This window comes from Talpa occidentalis, unplaced genomic scaffold (genome assembly GCF_014898055.3).
Source record: "Talpa occidentalis isolate TD23 unplaced genomic scaffold, MPIMG_talOcc4v2.1 talOcc4.12, whole genome shotgun sequence".
In the NCBI taxonomy this organism is placed as follows: domain Eukaryota; kingdom Metazoa; phylum Chordata; class Mammalia; order Eulipotyphla; family Talpidae; genus Talpa; species Talpa occidentalis.
In genome coordinates, this window is record NW_023601212.1 from 47359759 (window position 1) to 47380256 (window position 20498).

At 50.5% G+C, this 20498-nt stretch overlaps 1 protein-coding gene across 1 annotated transcript in view; it reads right to left on the minus strand.

The window, feature by feature from the left end:
• Positions 1 to 20498, minus strand: part of ELL (elongation factor for RNA polymerase II) — a 62511-nt gene that overhangs the window by 20575 nt on the left and 21438 nt on the right. The window contains exon 2 of the mRNA XM_037506186.2: positions 3778 to 3825. Coding sequence (XP_037362083.1) covers positions 3778 to 3825 — 48 coding nt within the window. The remainder of the gene's footprint in view (positions 1 to 3777; positions 3826 to 20498) is intronic.

Sequence of the window (20498 nt, forward strand, 5' to 3'; positions counted from 1 at the left end):
CTAATCAGCACCGGACAGAACACAGTACTAGACCGAACCACTGCCACTGCCCAGAGCCCAGGGACCTAGGCTTGGACCACGAAGAGGGATACTGAAGGTAGCACATGCACACCTGGTCCAAAGTTGGCCCCAAGACACCACATGACCTCCCAGCACACAGGCAGATTCTGCTCCAAGGAGACCCAGGGATGCACAGAGAGCCAAGTGCAATGAAGCACTTCTCAGCAGGGCACTGGGGCAGACGGAGTCTGGCCAGTCCCTGCTGGATGGTGCATGCTCAGCTGGCACTCACCAGTGTCTGAGGCTGAGAACTGGGGACCTACTAGCCCCAAGGTCTGTCAGCACCCCTCCAGCCCGCCGTTGTCGTGCCTGTCCCTGAGGTGCTAATGCAAACACAGAAGCTGCTACACACAGCAGACGCAGGTAAGGTCAAAGCTCTCCATGGGCCCCACTCAGTCATTGCCTCTGGAGACTTACAGTGTGGCAGTGCCCAAATCTGAACATAATGGGTATTTATTTCCTAGGATCTGAGAGAGAGGAGTGGTTCACACTCAGTATCTGGAAAATCACACCTTGACCCACTTCTGATAACTGACCTTAAACCAGAAGATGTGAACATGAGTGAGAAAGCATGTGCACCTGCACAGGCACTCAGGTATACACATGTACGCATATACACACGCACACAAACACACATGGAAACACCCACACACTGTACCCATAGCCCTACAGGAGCATTTGGGAGGCCTGGGCCCTTGAACTTCTCCTGCCTGTACTCAACATATCCTCGTCAGCAAGGAGAGCCTACCTGTGACACCTGTCCCCTCAGATGTGAGAAATCACTAGAAGCACTGCACTCATAATTGGAGGCTCAGTTCCGAGAGTCACTGCAGGACATGCCACACCCAAGGACCCACTCCATAGCTGCCCAATGAGGAAGGAGGCCTGGGCATCACAGGCCAGCAAATCAAAATGAGCTTCCAAAAGAACCTGAATCCTGATATGGGAAATCTCCCCCAACTATGTCCCAGGTCCTCCCTTAATCCATTCTTGATCCTTCCTCTCCATATCTGTTTCCAGGCCCTCCCCACCCATCCTGACAAGACCAACCTCCTAGGTGGCATCCTTGTCTGTCAGTTCAGGCAACAGCTACCTTGAGGGACAGAGGGTACCCTCAGCTGGCTCAAGTCTAGCTGAGTATGATGTCAGCCCCAATTCCAGATCAGGGGGGAGGGGAAATCTGTGGACATACATGGACCTGAAGCAGGAAACAGATTTGACCAGTCCAAGGGTCCTAAGCGCCCACGAGGATCAACATCTTATTTCTGGGGCCTTTACTGGTTCAGGTCCCCAGAACCCTTTTGTCTCTGTCCTTTGAACTCTGTTAAGCCCCAGATTTGTGGGGCTTCATTTGCAGTACAGGTGGGAACTCTGAAAAGACAAAATAAGTTCTGAGGGGTGAGGGAAACAGTGAGGAAAGTACTCAATATTCCGTCAGGTAAAAACCAGACAAAACGGGAGCGCAGGAACCCAAACACTGACTGACCAGAGCTATTTTCAGGGAACTTTAGTTTTCTTTTTTAGTTTTCATTTCCAAGGGAACCCTTAGATTTAAATACATTCTGAGTTGGACTTTCCACCCCAAGCTGACTGACCCTCAAGAGTCACCTGTTTCTCCTTCTTAGGGGAGACCTTCACCTCCCCAACTCAAACACAGGGTCTTTCTAAGCACCCACTTCCTTCCTCAGCACTGTGGACTCCCAGAGGAACCAGTGCAGTCAGTTTTCCAGCACGTCCAAAAAGCCCATTATAAACACCAGCACACCAAGTGCACATTCCTGGCTGTTCTGCAGAGTTGATCCCAGACACAGACAGGTGCGGCCATATTTTCTACTAGAAACTGCAGTTCAGGGCCAGGAAAGCAGGCCCTCACACTTGGCAGGGAGAAGGGAACATGGCCCATCAATGACCAGGAGGAAGAAGATGTGGTCTAGAGGTCACAGACTGGGGCAAACCCAGGGCCTGACCTGATAAACAGCTGGGAAACCAGCTATACACGAGTACAGTTATACACGAGTACAGCTATACACAAGTATGCCCAAGAGAAAGGAAAAACAGGCAAAGGATGATTCTACACCATTCTAGACAGTGGGACCCCTAACTCTGGTATGGATACAGTGCTCTGGTTTTACATAGGTATTCAGCGACACAGGGCATGTTTTCCATGTGTGACCACAAAGAGACACTGTGGAATGAGCTCTTTCATTTTCCCTCAGCTGCTGAGGAATGACCATGGACACCAGAGGGCGCCACAGGGCCAGTATGGCAGCAGATCCCTCTGCCCCCAACACTGACCGTGGACCTGGGAATATAAAGGGTAGAGGAAAAGGGTGACCACAGACTCTGATGTTGTGAATGGAGGAGGCATGAAGGACAGGGGGTCTAGGTCTTTCTGGGATGTCTCACTACCAGCCCTGACTAGAATGGGTGTGATGGTCAATTCCTGTACACCCACCCTCTGCCTTAGCCAAGCTGCAGGCCCCAGAGACACCATGAACACTAGCCTGGGAGTACCATGGAAAAGTCCTAAAGATGTGGCGACATCGACATCTTTTTTTTTTTTAGATTTATTTATTTATGCATACAAGAACTGGGGTACAGGCCAGAGGTGCAGGAAGCCGGGGAGAGGATTCAACAGAGACAGAGTGGGGAGCAGAACAGGCAGATTGACTGAAATACACTGCTGAGGGGAGCAGTGGGCAAGCCAGGAGGGGTCTGCTGCACCATGTGGGTCACCTCCCTGGCCGGGGATCGAATTCGTGCTGCAGTAGTCAGCTTCATAGTGCTGATGCTTTAACCCCTTTCACCACCAGGGAGGTCCTGCATGGCAACATCTTAACGCCCAACCAGCGGACTTTAAGGTGATGAACCTCGATGTTTTGGGTGGACCATAGATAATCATGCAGGAAACTGCAGTTTCACCTGTAGACTTGGAATTTCAAACTGGCTAGCTTCACAAATGTGAGCTTGAGATAAACTTCCTGTTGTTTCTGTGCTGTGTTGTTTCTGTGTTGCAGACACAGGGACACATGCAGAGTCACAAACTGGACCTCTCTCCAGGTTGGCCCAGATGGCAACTGACTTAGACACATGTGGCAACTCCTCAGGAAAAAAAGCCTTGCAATAAAGACTTGAAGGAAGTTTAGTGTGGTCTAAGGCATATTTAGTGGGCAGGGAATACAGGGGTCCCAAAACCTGGGAGGCAAAATTGTGGACAACTCACCTTTTTTCTCATCCCCCAATTCTTTCATAAGATGGACATTTAAATTAAAATACATTTCCGAAAAAAAAGGGAGTGCTAAGTTCTTATAACCACCCCCAATACCAAAGTTCAAACCACCAACCACAGACCTCATCCACTGGGGAGACACGGCTACAGATCTTGGTTTTCCAGGCTATTGTTTCAAATCATCATGAAGGCTGGGTCAGAACAAGTGCTGAAGGACTGGGAGCCAAATACATATCAGCTACATGAAGAAAGGGGGGGCTGCTGGGTAGGCGAGCTGCTTTCAGCACAGACAACCTAACCTGTTGGTGGCGCCCCAAGCACAGGATCAGCCTAGGGGTATCCAGAGGAGGACCTTGGACCTTGCACAGGGTTGAGGAGGGAGGAGGGGACCAATACAAAAATGCTGCTGCTACCTGTGGCTGCGCCAGTGAGCAACAACAGGCCCCACACACTACATTCCTAACACAGTTAAGATAGAAATGACTCACCCCTTGACTTCCTTGAAACCGAATTGATGGTCTCAGCGAAACAGAATCCTGCAAAAAAAGCAAAATGGGAAAGTGTCAACGAAGTTATCCAGAAATCCAAAGACTCACGTCCCATTTACATGCAGAACAGAACTAGGACACGGTTTTTACTAATGGCCAGAGAGAACACACACAAAAATGTCTGAAAATTATAGAAAAGGTCACCAGAGCAGGGTTTTGAAGGATCAACAGGAGGAGTTCCTTAGAGAGCACAGGGGCCAGGGCTGGGGGCACAAAGAGGCAATTGTGGAGATACAGGCAACAGACAGCCCCTCCCAGATCTCCCAAAACAGCATCAGCCAAGGACATCCCACCTCACAGACACTCAAAACAGCATCAGCCAAGGCCATCCCACCTCACAGACACCCCTTAAGAATAAAGTGGCCTGCATGAGCAGGAGGCAGACTAATACCAGCAACCACCCTAGCAGGATGCCTAACACCTGCCCAGCTGCCACGTCACAGCTTCAGTGACATCTGTCACTGCACATAGGAGAATGGAATTCCCAAATGTCACAAGAATATGTACACTAAAAATCCTCAAAATAAATATTTTAAAGTCAGCTATTCAGAGATCAAAATCTCTGGTGAAATTCTGCAAAGAAAGTGGATATCTAGATGGAGGATTGCATCCCCTCACCCATCTGGGCACTCAGTACCCTCACCTTACCATCCTGGACTCCCAGCACTCCCTCCTCACCTATCTGATACCAAAACCTGTTTCTCCCACATCTGTGCTCCACATACCCCCTTCCTCACCCAATACCACCTTCTGTGCAGCACAGCAACCCCATACTGTGGTCCTGGCCTATCACCAAGACTCCCTATCTTAGTGCACACCTCCACTCAAGGGCTCAGCCTCCTCTGTACTGCAGTAGGGAGCTGGGCTCCCTCAGCTCCACTGCCAATGTACCACTCAGGCCTCCCACTCTGAATGTCTTCCCACTTCCACTGCCAATGTCTTCTCCCCTTCCAGGTGTCAAGATGGTATGGGAAGTATAGCTCCACATGAGTGGGGAGAGCCAACCACTTGTTGGGCCATGACTCTGATGCCTGTACGTCCACCAGTCACTATGGGCATGTGAGAGATACACCCCTTGCTTACCAGGATCCTCCCCTTCCTGTTAAGAAGTCTCATGCTGGGCCTCCCGGTAGCACAGCGGGTTAAGCGCAGCGCTGTGAAGCTGTCCCGCGGCCTCTGCAGCACGGGTTCGATTCCCGGCCGGCCAGGGAGATTCCCACATGGCATGGCAGACCTCTCCTGTCTCGCCCGCTGCTCCCCTCAGCAGTGCTTTCGGTCTGTCTGCCTGTTCTGCTCCCCACTCTGTCTCTGGTGAATCCTCTCACCCTCCCGTGCCTCTGGCCTGTACCCCAGCTATTGTATAAATAGAAAAATAAATCTTTTTAAAGAAGTCTCATGCTGAGTGCCAACACTTACCCCAAGGAACCTGACACTCCAGAAATTGTCCTACACTCCTTAAGTACATTACCCCTTGGAGCAGACAACAGGTGGTATCCAGTCTCTGTCCTGCTCCTGGTCAGGGAATCAATGTGCAGGCAAAAGGACCCACAATTTCCTGAGAAGGGGTCAGACTTCCCCAAAGCCGGTTCAGGATGAGCCAATCCACCCCACAGCTCAACCATCTACCCGCTGCAGGACTGTCATTCAGAAGAGAAGCACAGCACCACAGAGTACCTGGCATGGCAGGTCCTTGGAAATATTCCAGGCTTTACTGGAACTGGGATGAAGAGAGTAATCTCAAAGAAGGTCTATGGGTAGCTGGGCATCAGGACTCATCATGAAGCGCAGATAGCATGAGGGGACAGTAGAGGGGGGTGGCATGCACCTATCAGAATAGCTACAAGAGACTGACCATATACCAGAAGTCCAGCCTGCTGTGAGTGGGAACACATACAATACAGCCACTGTAAGAAAATAGTCTAGAAATTCCTTAAAAGGCTAAACTCATATTCAACTCATAAACCAGCAATTCCACACCTAGGGATACACCCAATGGATACGAACATAAACATCTACATAAACACTTATATGTAGGGCCTCCCCGGTGGCGCAGCGGTTGAGCGCTGGGTTGCGAAGCTGCCTGCAGCCTCTGCAGCGCCGGTTCGATCCCCGGCTGCTCCCCGGCCACTGGAGGAGGGTCCCACCTGGCGCGCAGACCTCTCCTGCCGCCCGCTGCTCCCCTCAGCAGTGTACTTCGGTCCTTCTGCCTGCTCTGCTCCCCGCTCTGGCTCTGGTGAATTCTCTCACCCTCCCGCGCTTCTGACTGTACCCAGTGCATGTATAAACAAAACAAACAAACAAACAAACAAACAAATAAATAAATAAAACATGTCTCTATTTAAAAAAAAAAAACTTATATGTAAATGTGTAAAGCAGAATTGCCCTAAGGGTTCAAAAATGTAGCAACAACTCAATGGCTATCCATGGATGGACAAACAGACTACTACCTAGAAATAAAAGGGAACAAATTACTGAAAGACACAACATGTACACTCTTGAAAACCCCATGGCCTAAGCGCAAGGAGTCTACCATGTAACAACCAAGAACTTATAGAAAAAGCAAAACTAAAAGGACAGAAAACAGATTCGCGTGTGCCTAGAGCCGTATGGGAGAGGGACCAACTGCAGACAGCTGAGGAGCCTTCTCGGGTTTAATATCAATACGGTGTGCGCCACAGGCCCTTTGTTCAAGGGCATGACTCAACGGTCCCGGTTGGAGTGAGTGTGGGTATATATGTGACATGCTCTGTGACGAAGGGAGTTCTATCCAGGGTGGGTTCCTACCTTACCTGTGAGGTGCCAGGATGGGCTTGCCCATCTGTGGAGTAGGTTGGAAACTGAATGAATAAATAAATACAAAGATTGTTGAATATCTTGTTTAGGGTCTTTAGGAAGAAGGTTGGTGATGTTTTTGTAGTCAGAAATATACCGTAAGACTGAATTCTTGTTTATATTAATAAGCATTTGGCAAAAAAAGTTTAAGTCTATGTTGTTTCACTCAAAGTCCCAGTTAACAATGTTGAGAGAACTCACCTAAAATTGGCAAGTTCTAGAGGCATGAACCTCCATAAGGCCATGACCTACACTTGGGATCAAGAGGGTCTTTTTCTCTGAAGACTCAGGGGCTTTAAGCAATGTAGCCTAAAGACACAGAGGATTCTCCAAGAGGCATGGGATTCCCATCTGTGAACATGTTCAGGGCAAGGCTGACAAAGTGGGAGGAAGGGAAGCAGAAGGAGACATGAAAACACCACAGCAAAGGCAAAGCTGAAGCAAAGAGGCCCGGCTCGTTGGCACTCTCTAAAGTCACCAAATGGTCACAGTCAGGAAGTGTGTGCTAGGCAGAGAGAACAGCAGGTGTGAAGCCCAGAGCAGAGATAAGGGACACAGAGAGCACAGGGCTTGGGGCTTGGTGGTGAGCCATCAGGGACCACGACGGCAGTGTGGGCTCAAGGTCATGTTTAGGGCAATGAAGAAGAGGAAGGGGGCACTTCCTGAGGATGAACCCCACCAGGGCAAGCCAGTAGTGCCCACCTCTCAGGACTTCACATTCCCCAAGATTGTTCAGCTGTCTGATTAGTGTGTTGGCTCTAAGTTCCTCAGTCGAGGGCTGAAGACACTGACCCTTCATGGGGCAACTGTGGGCAAGCTACTGCTCACCACCAAGCCCCTGGCTAGGCCCTCTCTGAAGATCACAAAACTCTGATTTGGAGCAGCCCTCTCAAGGCAGGGTCCCTCCACTTCCTGCAAACTCCCAGCTCAGGGGCCTGATGAGAGTGTAACAACACAACAAATTTAAAATATTTATAAGGTTTAAGGAAAGTGAATATCTAAGGAGCTCTAAAATGTACTAAAACTCGCCTTTCTCCAACATTTACCCAGGGGCTACAGGCAGTTACTTTGTGAATGTAAGAGGAGCTACAATAGGTTTGGAGTTGCACTGGCACACCCAACAGACTGCGGGGAGAGGCCCCCAAGCTCAGCACACAACCTGTGGGCTTAGATGGCAGCTGCAGCACCCACTCTAACAAAGCCATCCTGTGCTATGTCACAGCAGCCTGTGGGTCAAACGCTCAGACACACACCCTGGCTCCAGGGCGGTGCCCACCACTGACACAAGACCACTGACCTCAGTATAGGTGGGGTCTGAATGCACTTGTGGAGTGTTGGTTTTTTGTTTTTTTTAAAAGATTTATTTATTTATGCATACAAGAGCTGGGGTACAGGCCAGATATGCGGGGTGTGAGAGGATTCACCAGAGACAGAGTGGGGAACAGAACAGGCAGACTGACTGAAATACACTGCTGAGGGGAGCAGCAGGTGAGACAGGAGAGGTCTGCTGCGCCATGCGGGCTTGCTCCCTGGCCAGCTGGGGATCGAATTCGTCTTGCAGAGGCTGCAGATTGCTTCACAGTGCGGTGCCCAACCCCTTGCACCACTAGGGAGGCCCTGGAGTGTTGGTTTTAAAACCCACCTGCTTTCGAAAATGGACCTTTCAGGTTCAAGCTCCCACCAGTGCCATTCAAGGTTCTGAGACCATTCAGGTTTTGAAAACAGACCAATTAGGCTTGAAAGGCAGGCTCCCAGATTGGGATATAAGTTGAGGTTTTAGATGGCTCTAGCAGACTTGTTCAGACTTTCCTGTATAGACCTCTGAGACCTTTGCAGAACTCCAAGACCTGATCTCTGCTTCAAGGTGCCACCCGACTTCTGCTCCTGCCTCCAGCTGTGTTTCCACACTGCCTGGTAACAAGTGCCACTGGCCTATGCCTGACACCCTTGAAAGAGCTCTGTGCTGGTGCCTGGTTCCCTGGCACCCCCGCTAAAAGAGCTGCCTTCTGCTGGCCTATGCCCAGCATCTACGAAGGAGCTGTAACACTGGTGCCTGATCCACACTGCTGATGGCTAACTTGTGTCTGGCCATTTCTAGGAACCGTCCACTGCTTGTGAACTTTCTGTCCAGCACCTGAGAGTCTGCCTCCAAGCATGTATGGCACCACTGGCTGGTGGTGTTGCATCCAGCACTGTCCAGTTCAGTATTCAGATTTCTACTGCACTGCTGCCTCAGCAGCTCCATTTGTGGCTCCCTCCAGCTGCTGCATGAGTTGGGTCCCGGTATGCCACCAGCTCCAGACTCTTGTCAAAGTGACAATGCCATCTTGCATGAGCAGCCTTTAGCTGTAGACTACTGGACACTGTGGACACTATGTGGTTAGGACAGCCAGCCATTTGCGGCCTTAGGAAACTTTCCATTTTCCCCTACTCCCCCTTTGTTAATAAACCCTGCTCTTGTACTCTGAACCTGAGTCGCATCTTATAGTTGTAAACACACAGGTCAGCACCCACAAACTGTGACATACACCTGGTTTTGCACAGTTTCATTAGGAGGAATGGGGATCTGTTTAGGTCAAAAGCAGAAAACTGAAACATGAGGTATATACCCTTTATCTGATAATCCAAAGCATATCCAGCCCTGTCACCGCCAAAACTTACTGGGAGGAAGCTGGCTATCAGGCTGTGAAGGAAGTTCGCTTCTCTACCTTCTGGAATGGAGCAGGCCAGCTCAGAGAAAACCCAAATGCCATGAGCCTTCTGGAAACCCCACCCATGGGTCGGTCACATGGATAGAAGACTCTCGGCATCTGTCTTCCTCTTGCCACTATGAAACAAGGGTGGGAGTGGCCACTGGGTTTATTCCTGCTCCAATAGGCATGCAGTAAGGGCATCCCCACTTGGAAGTGGCTGGTTGTCCACTGGGCACATCTGGAACACAAGCCCCAGCAAAGGCCTGTGCCCAGCCCAGCAGGGGTCACTGGCAGCTGGCATGGCCGTAAGTCTGCTCACATTCACAACAAAGCTTAGGCTGACTGTTCCCAAAGACTCCAAGGAAACATGGGCAGCAGCCAAGGCCCCAGGTCAGCAATTTTCAAAACATCGATAGGCCACACATGCCAAAAGCAGATGATCTACGACCTTGAGGAAGAGCACCCACACTTCCTGACTTAGCAGCCTGCGTGGCTGATGGAGGGCAGCAGGGCACGAGTCACCCAGAACAGTCCTGCAGGCTGTGGCTGAGAGCTGCACTTTAGGCTCATTATCTAAGTTCCACCCCAAACCCCAAATCTCAGAACCCATACTCTGTGGTGTGAGGATTCATTGTGCCCCTCCCAAAGGCCTTCTCTGTGTTGGGTAGTACACATTGGCAATCTCCTTTACTCCAAGCCCTTTCTGACTAACCTCAGGAGGATACAGCTGGGTCTGCTACCTCTACCTGTATGTCTGGGCATTCTGATGTTCAGGTTAGGCATCCCCATTCCAGCCTACTCAGAGTCAGATGGTCACCTGGGCCTCAGGAAACATTCACTAGATGGATGGAAGGGTATATGGTCAGACAAGATAGTCAACTTGCTGGATTCTCCCAGCTCTGCAGGAGTAGGCATCTATGAAAGGGCCAACGGACCATCTGGGACCAGACCTGCCAATAATGAGGGCAGTGGACAAATACCCAGCAGTTTTCTGACAGTGGATACCAACTACAGTAGTCAAAGATGACCAAGAGGAGAGAGTCCCTGACCACCTAGCTCACTGCCTTGAGGAACCTTCTCGACCATGGCCAGGGCTAGAGGAGGCCGATGGGTTACAATGTGTGTGCAGAGACAGGTAGAAGAGGTGCTCCTAGAGCCTAAGTGATTCTCGAGCTGTCCCCCCACCCCCCCCAGCAAAGTGGCAGTTGAGGCTCAGGAGTCCCCGAGGTGGATCAGGGTATGTGGGTGGGAGATGAGCCCAAGTCTCGGCAGCCCTCCAGTAAGCCTTCTCTTCACTTCCCTCACCAAGTCTCAGGAACAAGCTTCCTCAGGATCAGCTGATCCACCACTAACCCAACTTCCTGCCACAGCCGGCAGTCAAACCCACACACTTCAAGAAAGAGAAGAAGACAGATAAATAAGCTCGAGAAACCCCTTTCTGCTCTAGATTTCAGCAGAAATGCTAAATCAAGAAAATTCAAGGAAAGTAAATTGCCGTTCTTGGTGTTCATCTCCCAAGGATTCTTCCAGCATGAGTGTAGGACTCTCACACTGTATAAGAAGTAGGGCCAGACACTGGGTCCTCTCTCAAGTCCTCACTTCCAAAATGACTAAGAAATGAAGGAACAATGGTCATGCCAAAGAGTGCCATGGCACCCTGCAGCCTATTCATCGCACCAACTGCACTCATGTACACCCAAGGACAAAACTATTAACAAGTTCATCATCTTGAACACAGTCATCAGGAACATTTCTGAAGCAAGCATCTTTGACACCTATGTGCTTCCCAAGCTGTATGTTAAACTGTCTACACAGCAGGGCATAGGGCAGCATCCTGGGTTAGGAGGATCTGACAGACCAACCCAAGTGCAGTCTGTTTTCATCACCCTGGCAGCTTTTGGCTGCCCCAGATTGCAATTAGCAAGTCCCAGGATAACTCGATACAACAATCAGGAAGGACATTACCCATCTGTATACCTGTTACAGGGCACCTGTGAGGACTGCACTGTAGGACTAAACAACACACGCCAAGTAATGCCCCTTCTCACCACAGACCTTCTGAGGGTCACACTTCTCCCATCACGGGCTCAGAGGTCACCCCCTTCCCCAGTATCACAGGCATCAAGCACATAGAGGGCCTAGGCCTTCACAGCCCCAAATGGCAGACTGCCAGCTTTTGTTAGCCACTTGGGATGCAATGTCTCCTGAGGACAATGTTAGCAGTGCTTAACCCAACAAAGAAACCATGTCACAAAGACAGTGGCACTGGCAAGAGAGGAGAGGAGGGAGTAGTTCATGGGGGAGGAAATATAAATGCTGAGCTGACTCCTCCTCAGAGGTCTTTGGCTGTGACTGGAGGCAAAAGGATAGGGCTATGCTATCTGTTGAGTGGAGGTAGGGGAGCTGCCCAGCACCCCACAGAGTGATCAGCAATAGAGCAGCAGAGAAGCTGAGCTGACGATGATTTGCTGGACAACAGTGGTACATGGAATAAGGGGCAGGATACACTGGACAGAAGCTGGGAGGCCCAAATTAAGACCTGATGAGAGCAGGAGGAAAAGGGAAGGAAGTGTTATATGCTACCACAGACTTGACATCCACTTGGCCCAGCCACATGGAGACCCTGTAGAGACAAGAGGAGCCTGGCTACCTGCCACACAACACAGAAGTTTTGTCTATGACCCATCTCTATCAACTGACATTTGATATCATCACTGAAAAAGTCACAGGTGAAAAGATATCAGGGATTGTTTTTAAAATGCTTCAACAAAAATAAGTACAAATGGGGTGGGGGAGCATGGGAAGAGTGAGATGAGAAATCAGAGGCCAGAGGGGAGGCTGGGATTACACGGGTATCATGCTTGTCTATCCAGTCTACACATGAACACCCCCCCCCCCCAAAAATGCTTCAAAACACAAAGTGCACACAGGCAAGACTGCCATCCCACAGAACAGAGTGGATAAGGATGACAAGGGGGCCAAAAACAGGGTCACATGATATGGGAAGGAGGGACAGAGCCAGTGCAGATGGGAATGTAAGTGAGGACCAGTGTGACCCTGGGGGTAATAGCCCCACTGCAGCCCTCCTGCTCCTAAGTGCTCACTGGGCCGGTGTCACTGCGCCGAGACAGCACTCCTTGCAGTCTACATGGCCTGATGTTCCTGTAACAAAGACCTGCAGAAAATGAGGAAGCGGAGGTATCTCTGCCCCTCCAGAAAGTGTGCTGAGGCACGTCTCCTCAGCAATGAAGCCACCAGGATCCCCGCAGTGCCAACAAAGCACTGATCTCCCATAAGCAGCTCTGGCTACAAAAGGGAGTGCTGAGCCTCAGTAAGGCTAGGCTGCCAACTTCCTAGCAATTGCCCTACCTCTCCCCTTACCCCCTTCCAGTAAAGCAGATGATTGGGAAATGCCTTTCAGGAATCTGGCAACTTCCTAGCAGGTTCCAAGTGGATATCGAGCCATGGAAAGGGTTTAGACAGAGTCTGCAACCATGAGGAGCCATTTCTGGGAGTCACAGACTCAGAGGCTAGTCTGTGACGTGCCCAGAAGGATGGTCTAGTAGGTTTGGCCAGCTGAAGGCTGAGTTGGGAAACAGGGAGAGACAGGGGATGTCACCAGGTTGTGTTAACTTGGGGAAAATGGTGGTCATGCTCCCTGGTGGTGCAGGAAGAAAAGGGACAGAAGGCCAATGCACAGCTCAGAAGTTCCTCCCCAGGGCCAGGAGCAAGGTGACCAATAAAAGCAAGAAAAGGGGTTCCAGAGGCTCCAAATCTGATAAACAGGATCCATAGAATGGCCAGCACAGCAAATATTTCTACCTAATTTCATGTATAGAAAGAGATGTATACAGTGCTCACAGCAAAGTTATTAAGAAACCTTGAGAATTAGAAAAACAAATACAAATCACCTGAAACCGGCCCCAACACCCTCCCTCATGCTTTGTTTGCTCCTCTGGGTCAGCAGGTAAACTCAGCCAGTGTGTAAGCAGCTACCCACCCTTCTACTAGAATTCCCATGCACCTGGATGAGCCAACCCACCCCGACCCCCACCATCACAAATTGGTTTTCTGTCCCTATGGTTAAGCCTCATCCAGTAGGTCACAAAAATGCAATGATATGGTGTTAATGTCCTATGGTTGTACCAAAGTTCCTGTTAACAGCTTGGTGGCTGAAAATAACAGGGATATATTCTCTCCAGTTCTGGAGGACAGAAGTCTGAATTCAGTACCCCTAGGCTGAAATGTGCACATTCAGAGGGAGAGCCTTCTAGGAGAGCCTGTGGGGGGTGGGGGTGGAGGGGTATCCCAGGCATCCTGGGCTTCTGGCCATATCACCCAGTCTCCTCCTCTTTTCTATGTCAAATCTGTATGTTTCTTATACCGTCGCTTGTGACTACATCAGGGCAGATAATTCAGGGTCATATCCCCATCTCAAGACCCTTAATCTCAACCACAAAGTCCTTTTTCATGGAAGGTGATAGCCATGTAATGTGGTCCAGGAGTTCAGACCTAGATGTCTCCAAGATACCTCCACACAATACTGTCTCCAAGACTCCTCTCTCATTGCTGAGCACTCACGCACTAGGTTTCACCTCTGTTTGTTCATCCATTTGTGAACTGGAAGACATGGCAGAGTGGAGGGTGTCCAGACTGGAGATGAATGAATAAAGCCATTTAAAGTGTTCACATAGGGCCTCCCCAGGTGGCGCAGTGGTTGAGTGCTGGGCTGTGAAGCTGCCTGCAGCCCCTGCAGCGCCAGTTCAATCCCCGGCCACCTGTGAGGGTCCCACATGGCGCGCAGACCTCTCCTGCCGTACCCGCTGCTCCCCTCAGCAGCGTATTTCGTCGGTCTGCCTTTTCTGCTCTCCGCTCTGGCTCTGGTGAATTCTCTCACCCTCTCGCGCTTCTGACTGTACCCAGTGCTTGTATAAATAAATAAATAAATCTTAAAAAAAAAAAAACATAAAGTGTTCACATACAGGTTTTTGGTTGGACATGGCTTTGTTCCAGAATGGACACATAATCACCAGTGATAAGGAGCTCCAAAGCTCCCTACAAACAAGCAGCATTTAGCCTCCCATTCCAAGAGTTCCAAAAAGCTGTCCCCCTTTGATTTCAGTCATCATTTCCCTGAGTGCCAGTGACAGGAGCACCTTTACAGGAACCTTACCACTTGAATATCCTCATGGCAAGGCTACACAAATCTCTAGCCAAATTTTCAAACTGTGTCATTTGCTTATGATTGCATTTTGAGAGTTATTTACTCTATGTTCCAGACACAGACCTTTATTAGATACGTTCTGCAAAGATTCTCCTTCCCTTGCCTCCCCAGTCCGTGGCTGTCCTTTCATTCTTTTTCAAAAAGCAATTCTTTGTTTCTAGGAGGTGGCTTTCATTTATTTTTCTGTTTTACTCTTTGGTGTCACATCACCCCTTTTCTTTTTTCAATTAGTTTTAGTTTATGAAAATCTCTTAATTTGCCATTTTACCAACACTCCTTTCCTCAAAGAGAAGCTCCAAGAAACTGCCAAGTCAGTCCCTCAACCCCCAGGTCAGTCCTCAGACTCCTGCCTGCACTTCCCTGGGTCACAACCACCAGGTGTCACAGCTCCATGGGGCACAGCCCTCCTCCCCACACCCATCCTCACTGAGTACACATATTAATAAGGCCAAGTTGGGCCTGGGACACATGGGGCAAGACCACCCCCCCACACCAGGCTTCCTGGCTGTCCTTCTGTGTCAGCCTGGATGGCCCTGAAGGACCCTACAGATGTGAATCCACAAGTCAGAGCACGGGGACACTACTTGCAGGAAGTGCAAAAGGATCCTCAGGCAGGGTCTGAGGATGTGCCCAGATGTGCCCTGACTGGAGGGGCCACGTGGAACACGGACACTCCAGGGACATCATTGCCAAGTCGAACACAATGACTAAGGGCTGACAGCCAGGCAGCTTCTATTACAAACCACTCCCATCCTCAACTACTCAGACACCAGGGCTCCCATGGTCACAAGGCAGGTGGGGTCTCTACCAGCAAGACTAATCCCAAGCTTGCATGAAGACCAGCCCCACGCAGTAAAGCTGTCATCAATTTCATCTTACCTCCACTTCACAGTCTATCCAAGCTTTTAGTGAAACACAAATGACCCTTGAAATAGTTCTGTTCCATGAATTCTGCTCCGCTCTCCTCTGAGCACCCTCTCCACCATGTCCCAGGCCTGCTTCCAGGGTACATGGCTGTCCTGCTCATCAACCTTCTGCCTCTGAACCCCATAACCCTGCCAGGGTCAGCCCTTCTTTCATTACTATACCAGCTCTCCATCTGTCTTTCCTCAAATAGAAAAAGAAGTTGCCCTGCACATGCACACAGCCTGCAGTGGGATCAGCCCCCTCTGGCCCCATGGGAGCAGGGCTGAATCTTGGACCTTCTGTGTTGGCCTCCCCCACTGTGTTTTTTTGTTTGTTTTTTTTTATAGTTTTTTTTATAGAGGCATGTTTTATTTATTTGTTTGTTTGTTTTGTTTACACATGCACTGGGTACAGTCAGATGCGCGGGAGGGTGAGAGAATTCACCAGAGCCAGAGCGGGGAGCAGAGCAGGCAGAAGGACCGAAGTACACTGCTGAGGGGAGCAGCGGGCAGCAGGAGAGGTCTGCGCGCCAGGTGGGACCCTCCTCCGGTGGCCGGGGAGCAGCCGGGGATCGAACCGGCGCTGCAGAAGAGGCTGCGGGCAGCTTCGCAACCCAGCGCTCAACCGCTGCACCACCGGGGAGGCCCATGGCCTCCCCCACTGTGGGAGGGAACAAGCCCAGGCATGGATCCCCAAACCACACACCAGGGACAAGGGACTGGTAGTTCTGCCCTGGATCAATTTCAGTACTCCAGAGTCCCAATCTAGGAAGGAACTGACCTCAGGGTGGTGAGCTCTTGACCTCTCCCCACTCTCAGAGAGACCTTAAAGAAGCCAACAGAGGGGGCCTTCCTGGTGGCACAGGGGTTAAAGATACCGCTATCAAACTATCAGCAGCCCTGCAGCACAAGTTCGATCCCCAGTGGCCAGGGAGCTAACCCACATGGTGCAGCAGACCTCTCCTGGCTCTCCTAGTGCTCCCCTCAGCAGTATATTTGAGTAGATATGCCTGTTCTGCTCCCCATTCTCTTTGCTGAATCCTCTCACCTACCCCGCAACTCTGGCCTGTACCCCAGTTCTTGTAAGCATAAGTAAATAAGTCGTGGGCCTCCCCAGTGGTGCAGTGGTTGAGCGCTGGGTTGCAAAGCTGCCCGCAGCTTCTGCAGTGCCGGTTCGATCCCCGGCTGCTCCCCGGCCACCGGAGGGTCCCACATGGCGCGCAGACCTCTCCTGCCGCCCGCTGCTCCCCTCAGCAGTGTACTTCGGTCCTTGTGCCTGCTCTGCTCCCCGCTCTGGCGAATTCTCTCACCCTCCCGCGCTTCTGACTGTACCCAGTGCTTATATAAATAAATAATCTTAAAAAAAAAAAAGAATATTTTTTAAAAATAAAATATATAAATAAGTCTTTAAAAAAAAAGAAAAAAAAAAAAAGTCCTGGGCGAGATTTTGAACTCTTCCCTCAGGGCCTGATCCACCCTTCCCAAATCCCACCATCTCCAGCCAGTGCCCACCTGACCTGCTCCACCCTGTGAACCCAGTCAGTACACACCTAGCACCCCTCCCACCAACTCCATGGCCTCTAGTCAGTGGCCACCTAAAGGGTCCTCTCCTGTGCCCCTTTCACACACATAGCATAACTAGCAATCCAGGCCCAGGTCAACTTGGTGATGGTTCAGCTGGTCACCTCGGGCATGTGCTCCAAGTCCAGTGCCTGTTCACCTGCCAGCCCCAGCAAAGCCTCCAGGTAATAACAGCCTCCAACAGACCATGCTCACACACTACCTCTTGTGGGTCAGGGTGAAGCTTGCAGTAGCTGGTTCAAATGTAGGCCCCAGTTAACAACTACGTGTCTCAGAAGTACCCACCATGGGTCACTGTGGCTCTGCCACAAAGGTGTTTCCACAAAACAAGCATAATGTTAACCTTTTGAGAGACAGAACCTAATCTGACTGAGATTCTGCTGCAGATGAGAAGTACCTCCTGCCAAGTGCTCAGGTTTCATCACAACAGTGCAAGAACCCTTTGGACCTGACTTGGTCTGCAACCAGCCCAGTGTCAGTCTTGGGAATAACCAGGTCCTCTCTCACCCAGGCAAACAGAATGGGCCTTCAGCCTGCTTCACCCCTACCGGGCTGGGGCCCTGTGACCGCTGCCCACCAGTGGTGAGCCCAGCCCCACTGACCATGGCCAGGTGCCCAGAGGACATCTGCAGGAAGGGTGTCCTCAACTGCCCCACCACTCGCTCTTCTGAGAAACATGTCCAATGCCCAGGCAGGTGACCCATGATCAAGGTTTGTTCCAGGCCACCTCTCCACACAAGTCACTGTCACCTGGATCCTTTTACACATAAGAGTCACCAATCTACTGCTCCCCAAAAGATGGCCATCTCCCAGCTTAAACAGCCCACAAGAAATGTTAACTACCCTGGCCAAGTGAGGCAGCCACACTGCCTCTCACAGCGCTCTGCAGGTGCTCAGCAACCACTCACCTTCCAGAGTCTGACAGTGGAGACTCCTGAAGATCAGGGCCAGTTTCTTGCAGAGGAAGAACCAAGCTCAAGGCCATCTGCTCATGGACAGCAAAGTATACACTCAAAATGGGGACCCTGCCAAGTACAAGAGGGGCAGGCCCCCCTGTCACTTGGGCATGAATTTCTTCCTGAGTGCCTGCATTCCCCCATAAATAGGATCACAATGTGCAATGTCCCATATCTACAGACCCTGGTGGGGGAGAGCTTGCCCTAAAAGCAGGAATAACCAGAGTCTGAAACTGCCAGCTGCCTTTCTCCAGAATGTTTTGTCACTTGCCTGAAAATAAAAGCAACTGATCTTAATTCAAAGTGGCAAGAGAAGTATTGTATATTTGCCTGAAAGCTGATGCCCCAGAAACCAGGAGGCAACTCTCAGGTTTTCCAACATTTAGGGCGTTGGCGTTTTGGCTAACACAGGTCCCTTTTTTTATTTTTTTAACTAGAGCATGTGCATAGCTGACTGGTGTGACTGATGAACCACAGTGTGCATTCCAGCCGGCTGCATGCCTGGAGGTGGCTGTGGCTCTGAGGTACCCCACTCGAGCCATACAGGACCACTCTGCCTTTGTTCATCTTCCTCTTCCCCATGCAGTGGGTTCAGTCCCACCATCTACAGTTCTGCAGTGGTTCCCATCTCTGCCATTCTCAGAATCCCACCGTAAGCAGGAGCACTCCTGTACTCCATCATGCCTTCTGTTGGCAGTGTGATTTTTTTAGTTTTTTTTTTTTTTTTTAATTTATTTATGCCTACAAGAACTGGGGTGTAGGCCAGAAGTGCGGGGGTGAGAGGATCCACCAGAGACAGAGTGGGGAGCAGAACAGACGGATCTACTGAAATATGCTGGTGAGGGGAGCAGCGGGTGAGACAGCAGAGGTCTGCTGCACCATATGGGTCAGCTCCCTGGCCAGGGATCGAACTCATGACACAGTGGCTGGCGATAACTTCATAGTGCTGAGACTTTAACCCCTGCACCACCAGGGAGGCCTGGTAGTGTGATTTTTACATGTCAACTTGGTTGGGCCACAATACTCAGTAGTTTGGTCAAACACCAGTCTGGATAGTGGAATGAAAGCACTTCTGATGAGATTAACATTTAAATCAGTACACTCTGACTAAAGCAGATTACCCTCTATATGTCACGTCTTGTCCAATAGAGGAAAAAAGACAAGGTCCACAGAGGAAGAAAGAATTCTGCCTTCCAGAGGCCCTTTGTTTCAAGATACAGCAAAAGCTCTTTCAGTTCTCCCACTGTCCAGTCACCCTGCACATTTGCCAGCACTCATATCACACTGAATTACCCACATCACATTGAATCTTTTAGTTCTTTTAAATTCATTTATGCCTACAAGAACTGAGGTGCAGGCCAGAAGTGTGAGGGTGAGAGGATTCACCAGAGACAGAGTGGGGAGCAGAACAGACTTCATCACATATGTGACGTCACACACTCTCCTGGTAGTGCATCTCCTTGGTAAATCTATGTATTTTAGATATCTGAGAGGAATCCATGCCCAGAAAGGATCAAGGACCCTGCCGTGACTTCCTGACTTGTAGGAATCACCCAGCACAAGGGGACAACACCAGAGACCCTCATCGGTGGCCTAAGGACACAGTAGAGTGCATCTACCTCTGACTAGGTAGTGGTAAACAGGAATCAATTACCAGAAGTCCATTCCAGACAGACAGGTGGTGCACAAAGACCACACAGGTCTTTCTACTTACTGCAGCCTCCTCCCTACTTGACTGCTTGGCACTCAGGGCAGAAAGGAAGTTACCAAGGCCCCATCTCTGCCCAGTTCAAGTCCGACGAGGCCCCACACAAGTTACAGCGTTCATTCACCAGCAATCTGGTAGCCAGTTACAGGTAACTGCATATTCTAGCACCTTCTCTGCCTTCAGAGCTAAAATCCTCACAACTCTTCCACCTTCAGAACAGGCAGTGCCTCAACAATTCTGTCAGTACATCTGGCAGGTGCCATCTCAAAATCACCATACCTGGGATCTGAAAGTCAGGCATGAAGGCAGCAGGTACTATAGTACACCGAAAAACCCAGGGCCCAGGTAGGGTGGGGGGATAACCCAGAGGCCAACAAAACAAACATGGCCCTGCCCACTTGGGGCCCCTTGGTACAGTTTCAGAGTGAACAACAGAGTGACACAAGGGGACCCTTGGGGGAAGCAGTGAGCTGAGCCTGGAAGGACAGGGGAAACAGAGACCTAAGGAAAAGCCAGGCCCAAGTATGTCCAAAGGGGGGCAGGTCAGCACCATATGCTCCTCAACCACTGCCCTAGGTTACTGGGCACAGACCAGGAGAGCCAGGTGGGAGGTGGAGGGCCTTGCTGTTCCCACTCACTTGTGGCCCCATCAAATGGGTATAGTGTCTGCCTGAGTACCCAGTACCACAGTCCCACCCCCACACAGACCCACCCCCACAGTCACACGTCTGTCCCTCCATCCTCAGGACTCCATGGAATCTT